The sequence below is a fragment of the Pungitius pungitius genome, chromosome 2 (assembly GCF_949316345.1).
Source record: "Pungitius pungitius chromosome 2, fPunPun2.1, whole genome shotgun sequence".
In the NCBI taxonomy this organism is placed as follows: Eukaryota; Metazoa; Chordata; class Actinopteri; order Perciformes; family Gasterosteidae; genus Pungitius; species Pungitius pungitius.
In genome coordinates, this window is record NC_084901.1 from 24,996,433 (window position 1) to 25,003,820 (window position 7,388).

Here is a 7,388-nt window from a genome sequence, read left to right on the forward strand (position 1 = left end):
GAAATAACGAGTAAGGGAAGAAAGAGGGAAACAATGACTTTCATTCAACTTAGAAGGAGCCCAAAAAAACCACCTTGTCAATCATCAAAGGAGGATTTGCAGGCAAACTATCTTCATTTTCTCTTGCTCCCCCCACACAGAAGCAGATAAACAGAAGAGCATCCAACACAACATCACAAGCTAAACTAAATTTACTTCAAGGTCAGGATGTTGACAAAGTGCTTCAGTGAAAGTTTAATGTCGCAATTTTGCTGCACTGTAATGCTCCCTTATAGCATATAGTATTCTTGATAGTACATATTCAAAGAAAAATAACATAATTCTCCCCATTAAGAACTTACAAATCATTTTACACTGAGTCTCAGGTGCGTTTTTTTCTTTTAAACAGACAAATTAGGCCAATTTTACATAAAGATTTGATTCTTTAAAATACAGCACTTTAAAAAAATGATCATTTCCATTTTGCAGAGAGCATTATTGATAAAATAGTTGAGTGCAAAGGCACTTTCTGGAGCAGGTACGGGAGAATTTTGCATGGTTTAATACTCTCACCATGTATCTCTGTATGCTAAGTAGCATGTACTCAAACAAAGAATGGTGATTTCATATATTTTCACAGGGAAGATGGAACACAGTTTCATGAAAAGCTGTAATTGAACCCAGTCCTGTCCATTGTATACCTGCCAAAGTCTTGGAATTTAATTTTTCAAAGAAGAAATCATTTAACTGCATAATATATATTAATATACTTATATTCCTTTTGTACATCTTGAAAATAAAGAAAAGAGAGAAAAGTGATTACCAAAGGACTCCGCCTCTGGTTAATTATGTAGGATTGAACACAGATAGATATAGGGCAATTATTACAGTAACTGATTATTATGAATGGTGCACAGAATCAAGGGGAAGAGGTATGGGAGAGGGAGCCTCTTACAGTTGGCTCATAGCTGTCTGTTTCTCCAGAACCTCAAGGTAGTCTGGTTCTGTTTTTAGCTTCCCAGGGAGCAGAAGCGGGTGCTCATTGTTTTTCGAAGGGTGTTCACCCCCGTAGTATTTCCTGGAGGTCCCGTACAGCATAGTTTTGTTCAACCTTTCCTGGTTGGTGATATGCAGTCGGGCTGCAGCGTCCTCATAGGGGGGCACAATGCAAGGTCTCTTCGGTAAAGTGCAAAAATTGTAATGAAAGAGAGGGGCACCTGCAGCCGTGGGAAGCTCTTTATGGGTCCTTTCCACTAAATTTTGATATAATATCTCAGGAAGTTCTGGGGTGCTCAAACCACATGATGTTGGCGATTTATTCATTAAATCCATTGTGCTGATGGTGTAGGCCCCTGGGTTGCGGGTGAGGACATCCTTCGTGTCCACCGGCACAAAGCTCAGCTCCTTCAGGTTGCGGTAATACATCATCTGTTCGCCATCCTTCTGCATGTAAATAGGGTTTTGGCACATCAAGCCCACAGGTGGAGGGATATAGTTACAAACAGTGGTTTTGTCTTGGGTTGGTTCAGGAGTATAGGAGCCATATGGTAATTGGAACGAGTTGAGATCTAAGTTATTAGCACCTGTGGGGACATGTTCCACTCCTTTTCGCCGTTTCAGGACAAAAACAAAGAGGCCTGCTCCAAAGCAAACTGACAGGATGAAAACAACAAGAAGTCCAAGAATTAGAACTGAAAGTGGGACCTCAGGGTGTAACTCAGGAGTCTGGATTCGGGATTCAGTGGGGTTGACTGAGCTGTAAGAAGAAGAGGAAGGTGTGGAGTCTTCGATGCCAGGGCTTATTAATGTGGGGGCTTTTGTGGGGGGTACATTTTGTGGAGGGGGAAGCTCGGGCGGATCAGGGCAGATGGCCTCATTGCGAAGTGAGCGCAACAGGCGACCTGCATGTTTAGAGGGCGAATCACATGTGATTTCATTAACCACTACGCTGGTACTAGACAGCTCCATCCAGTTCTTGAGTGCAACAATATCACAGGTGCAGTCCCAGGGATTCTCCTGCAGGTCAATCTGGATGAATGCTGAAAGCTGGTCAAGAACCCCTCGAACAGCAAGGTAGGAGAAATGGTTATTCCTCAAGTTGAGCCGTGTTAGCATTGTGCCCCCAAAAACATTGTCAGGGAGCGATCTTAACAGGTTGTTGTTAAGAAAAAGCAGCTGAAGGTTATGCAGAGAGTTAAATGTTTGTGGTAAAATGTCTTTGATGATGTTATATTCCAAATATAGATACTGGAGCGACTGCAGACCAGCGAAGAGTGATTGTGTAAGTGATTCTATGTAATTCCCATTCAGGTAGAGCCGTCTGAGGTTGGTTAGATTCTCGAATGCACCTTCCTGGATCACTGCTATCCTGTTATTTCCTAAATGAAGCAGTTCCAGCGAGCTGTACTCAGTGAGATCAGTTCTGTAAATTACTTGTAAGTAGTTACCGGTCAAGTGGAGTTTCTTTGGGTAGGAGGGCCTGGGGTTCAGCTCACTAATGTTATGTAACTTTCGTTCTTGGCAATTGATGTTCAATCCGCTGTCAGGGTTTTGTGACGTACACACACAGACAGTGGGACATAACATGGGCACAGGGGACCGCGTCTGGTAAACCATTATAGGTCCAAAGACATGTTTGTCCTTTGAGATACGTGGTGTGGGCCTGTAGCGCATTTTGGGCGGGCGGGAGGCTTTTGGTGCACGGGTGGGGTTAATCATGCCAGGGTGGTAGGTTGGAGGCAGGGCCCCTTGAAAGTGAGAGTTGGAGGGGGGGTGAACACGCTCTCCGGCATTCCTGCGAGGGCACAGATCCTGCTTTATGAGCTGCGTGATGTCCTTACCATGCAGCCTGAATGGCGTCTCACACACTATGTCCCCCACGAAGACAGAAATAGTGTCCAACCAAGATTTTAGAGGGATCAGATCACACGTGCAATTCCAGGGGTTTTCCTCAAGCTGGATCTCCATGATGCCTCCTATGTGCTCTAAAACACCAGCAAACGGAAGCATCTTGAGTCTGTTGCCACGCAAATCCAAATGGGTGAGAAGCACAAAGCGGAAGATGTTGGGAGGCAAAGACAAAAGCAGGTTGTCATTTAAGATCAACACTTTGAGCTTATTCAACTTACTAAAAGCCCCTGGCTCTATGGAGCTGATATAATTATAGTCTGCCTGTAAATACTCCAAACTCTCCAGTCCTGCAAAGGTGTCCTCTTTAATCACCTCCAGGTTGTTGTTGTTCATATGGAGTCGCTTCAGGAAGCGCAGCCCATTGAAAGCGCCGGTCCGAATCTCCTGCAGGCCGTTATTCCCCAGATGCAGTGAGGTGACATTGCCATAATTTACAAACTCATTGGCTGTGAGCCGTGACAAGAAGTTTCCATTTAGAAAAAGCTGAGAGATTTTATTTGGGGGTGCCTGGAACTGACCAACAGTGGTGAATCCTTCATTCTCACAATTGATATTCAGAATGTTCTCTCGCTCCTCACAGGCGCAGCGGGTCTTGCAAATCTCTTTAGAGGCTGAAGTTTTACGGCTCTCTGTTTCCAACGGTGACAGGCTGGTGGCCGTGAGGACGCTCAGCAAGAAGACGCCACTCAGCATTTTTACAGCCAAAAATGGGTACTGACATATAGATCCAGCATTTGACTTTGCAGCGTGAGCCTTGGATGGAAAGAAAAACAAATCAGGGGGTGGGTTCTCAGAGCAGGGTGAGGGGAAAAGGGCGGTGGAGAGGCTTACACAAACCAGCACACATGCATGAAGAAAATAAGAGCACCAACGTTATTTGGTGTTAAAATAGGAGCTTGAAATATCGTCATTGACCTTCACTGTGAATTCTGAAAAATGTAATCCTGGAAAAAAACATTCATTCAATGGGGTTCCTCTGCGGTGGATTGATTGAATTGACACATTGTCCGTGGAGGAGCCGCTTGCTGCAACCCTTTTTTTCCCTGTTCGATGTCACATATTTATGCAATGGCTTCACGCAGATCACCAGCAGCCGTGGCCAAATATTGACATAGAAACATTTGCTGAAAAACGCTGATTCTCCGACACACACAAAAAACACATTACCTTTTTTAAAGATCCAGAAATTATGCGCAAAAACGCACGATGACGCACAGCTGGCTTTCCTTATCGCCTTCTCCCAAGGAAAAGACACAAGTCAAGGTGAACTGTAAGTACGAAGGGAGGAGAAAAAAAACAGCGCGCTTAATAGAAACAGATTGAGGGGAGATATATATTCCCGGAGCTGAGGCATGCCGTCAATCCCCTCCTCCACTCTGCACACTGACAGCAGCGCTGTGCCGCTGCTGCTGCCTCACTGCCTGTGTGTGTGTGTGTGTGTTTGACTGAGCCTTTACGTCACCAACACAATCAACATAAAACACACGCACACACACAGGTTCTTGCAATTAAGCGATCAATTTCCTGCAGAATTATATGTATATTCTTATATTCTCCTATCAAATTATGATGTGGTAAATTTGTAAAATAATCTGAATGTATGCTTTCACGATTTTCTGTAGGCTACATGATTATTTTTACTTCATTATTTTCAGCATACATCGGAGTACAGTAGAATGAGTGATGCCTAATAGGAACTGCAAAAATTCAAATAAAAACGTCTCTGGGATATAATCCATTTTCTTCTCAAGCACATGTGATGCTTCGCATGTAGAGTCCCATCAATCTTATTGTGATCTCGCCAGTATAAAGAGCTTTTTTGTTGTCCTGTTTTTACCGATGTCGCCACTAGGAGGCAGGAAAGGCCCTTTTTCAGGCTTCTCTCTCTCAACTGCTTTCTTATCTTCAGTATGATCCTCTCACTCACACATTCATACAACTGCCATTATTTTAAAGAGACAATCATTTTTCTGTAAAGTTCCCTGACAATAATGTCAAGTCCCAGGCTCTTTAAGGATCTTTACCATTGTTTATTAAATTAATGTTTTACTTTATTGTTCCTACATACTGTATATTGTTAAGTGTTCTAATTCCCCTCTTTCGATGTGCAGCCAGTAAGGTACATTACTGTAAGGTTTGGGCATACATATTTGGGTTCAATGCGTTTGTATGATGTTAGCTTGAAGCCTGTCAACATGTGTTTTAGTTCAACGGTGGATGCCAAGGTGGATATGAAGAGATGCCCATCAAAAATGATTTGTGGTCTCGTGTATTTCCTGAAAGAGTGACATAGAGCCTTTGAGGCGAAAATTTGCATTGCGTTTGGTCTAAACGCAATATTAAGAGGTGTTAAATTCAAATCCCAACAGTGAATGTGTTTACATGGACCCTTTTATGCGGACTTCCGGTTGTGATTATATTCGGGATAGGATGTTTATACTAGCACCCAGAAAACATGATATTCATATACTTGACTGTCATGCTCTGGATCTGTGTTAGTATTTCCCTTACGTCAGATGACTACATTAGCGTTGACCTCTGGTTTCACATTTGGAAGCATTTTGTTGAAACATTGCTGTTTGTCGGACTTATCCATCAGCCCTTCGACCTGCAATGGATGAGATTCAGCTGTCATTTCATAGGAAATCTACTAATTACATCGCATAAATTATTTTAGGTTTTGCTACCATGCTGGATGAACTCATTATTTTCCCATTTTTTCTTCATTATTAAAACCCCACTGCAGAACATATGTCAAACTCAACTCAAGGTGGAATTATTTTGCTCGCAGGATTATATCTAGTTAACTGAAAAATTCCAGTCACATTTTAGTTCATGATATCGCTTAAGTTACGTGACTTTGGTAACCAATTGTTGTGTTTCTAAATTCACACAAGACTTGCTGCTCTTATCATTGAGCACACACGTTATCATTGAGCAAACGTCCTTTATATTACTTAATATTTAGTATATCAGTGTGTCGTTTAACAATACGTCATCGGGTCTGTGCATAGACTTTGCATGTAATCCTGTGGCACAAAACGCTGGCGGCGCGTTTGGTGTGAACGTGCCATTGCGCTAAAAAAATAATATGAACTGCGTTAGTTACTCCCCTGTCAGCCGTATCGTTCGCGCCACCCTCCCCCTGTGTCCACCCCCTAGCCCTGCTGTAGTGTGATGAATTGCCCTACTCTCGCTTTTTGATGCACCCCAAAAGGCACTTTTCAAAATGTGAAACTTTCCGCCCCTTTGCAACCCTACCGACAATCGCTGAAAATGTGAGATCATTCCGAGCAATGCTGTGGGAGGAGATGCGTGCCAAACTTTTGTACGGAAGGAGAATGAGAGACTAGAAAATGCCTTGGAATGGAGCCTATGGGGCTTAAGACAGACTTTGTCTCACTCTCAGGCTCCTCAGGACAAAAGTAAATAACTGTGGGACTCCATACCCATATGAGCCCGACCAACACAAGCACGGCATCGCTTTGATTAAAAAATTAAGCCTAAAAAGTAAAAATTGTGGCTGGTGCAGGTAGAAGCAGAGAGGACTCAGAGTCCCAAGGAAGTGCTCTTTAATAAATCCAAATCGAGCACCAACAACAGGCAACATTGAACAATGACGCGACAAGGGACACCAGGCACAGAGGGCTTAAATACACAAGGAGGTGCAGGTGATTGGACACAGGTGGAAACAGACACTGCAGAAAATCACAGGATAAGGCAGGAAGTGAAGCTAACCCCAGGAACAAGAGACATTAAATTACAAAATGAAACCCCAAACCGTGACAGAACCCCCCCCCCCCCTCACGGACCGAATTACAGACAAGGGGCAGGAGGGCGGGGACCCAACATCAATGGTCTGCCCGGGAGACTCTGGCGGGCGGTCCAGCGTCTGGGGAGTCTCCGGGTGTCGGCGGCGGAAACCATCAGACCCTGACAACCACAGGACAAGGCAGGAAGTGAAGCTAACCCCAGGAACGAGAGACATGAAACTACAAAATAAAACCCAAACCGTGGTGAAGGCAAAAGTGCCATTTTATTACCGGATTCTGATGCTGCCCTTACTCTAAATTTCCGGAACATTCCAAAGCTTCACTCTAGCGCTCTACATAGAAACCCATGTAAAACTCAGAAGAATAATTAGTGATTGTTAAAAAAGTAGAATAGATATCAACAAGCTGTCTTTTTTATGAAATAGTTTACTTTTGTCAGCATTTTTTCAATGGTTTTAATAGCTGAAAGTAGGAAGCCGTTGAAATGCGGCACAGAAGAAATAGAATAATACGTTGATTAAAGATTCGAAGAACAATACTTGGAATGCAGTGATGCATTCCAACAACTAGAAAATGCATTTCCTGCTGAAAATGCGTTGGAATGCATTGAGCTGAAATTAATTTAAACAAGAGTAGAAATAGGATAAAGCTGAGAATTACATGTATTGTTGTAGTAATATAAGGTTTAGTACTAGTTATAGTATTAATTGTGGTACTAGTATTTGA

The 7,388-nt window shown here is 43.0% G+C and overlaps 1 protein-coding gene across 1 annotated transcript; it reads right to left on the reverse strand.

The window, feature by feature from the left end:
• Positions 1-647: 647 nt before the first annotated feature.
• slitrk2 (SLIT and NTRK-like family, member 2) lies at positions 648-4,336 on the reverse strand. Its single transcript, XM_037460892.2, has 2 exons — positions 4,057-4,336; positions 648-3,642 (listed from the first exon to the last, which is right to left on the reverse strand). The coding sequence occupies exon 2, from the start codon at positions 3,580-3,582 to the stop codon at positions 931-933; it is 2,652 nt and encodes an 883-aa protein (XP_037316789.2). The 5' UTR covers positions 3,583-3,642; positions 4,057-4,336; the 3' UTR covers positions 648-930.
• Between the last annotated feature and the right edge of the window lie 3,052 nt (positions 4,337-7,388).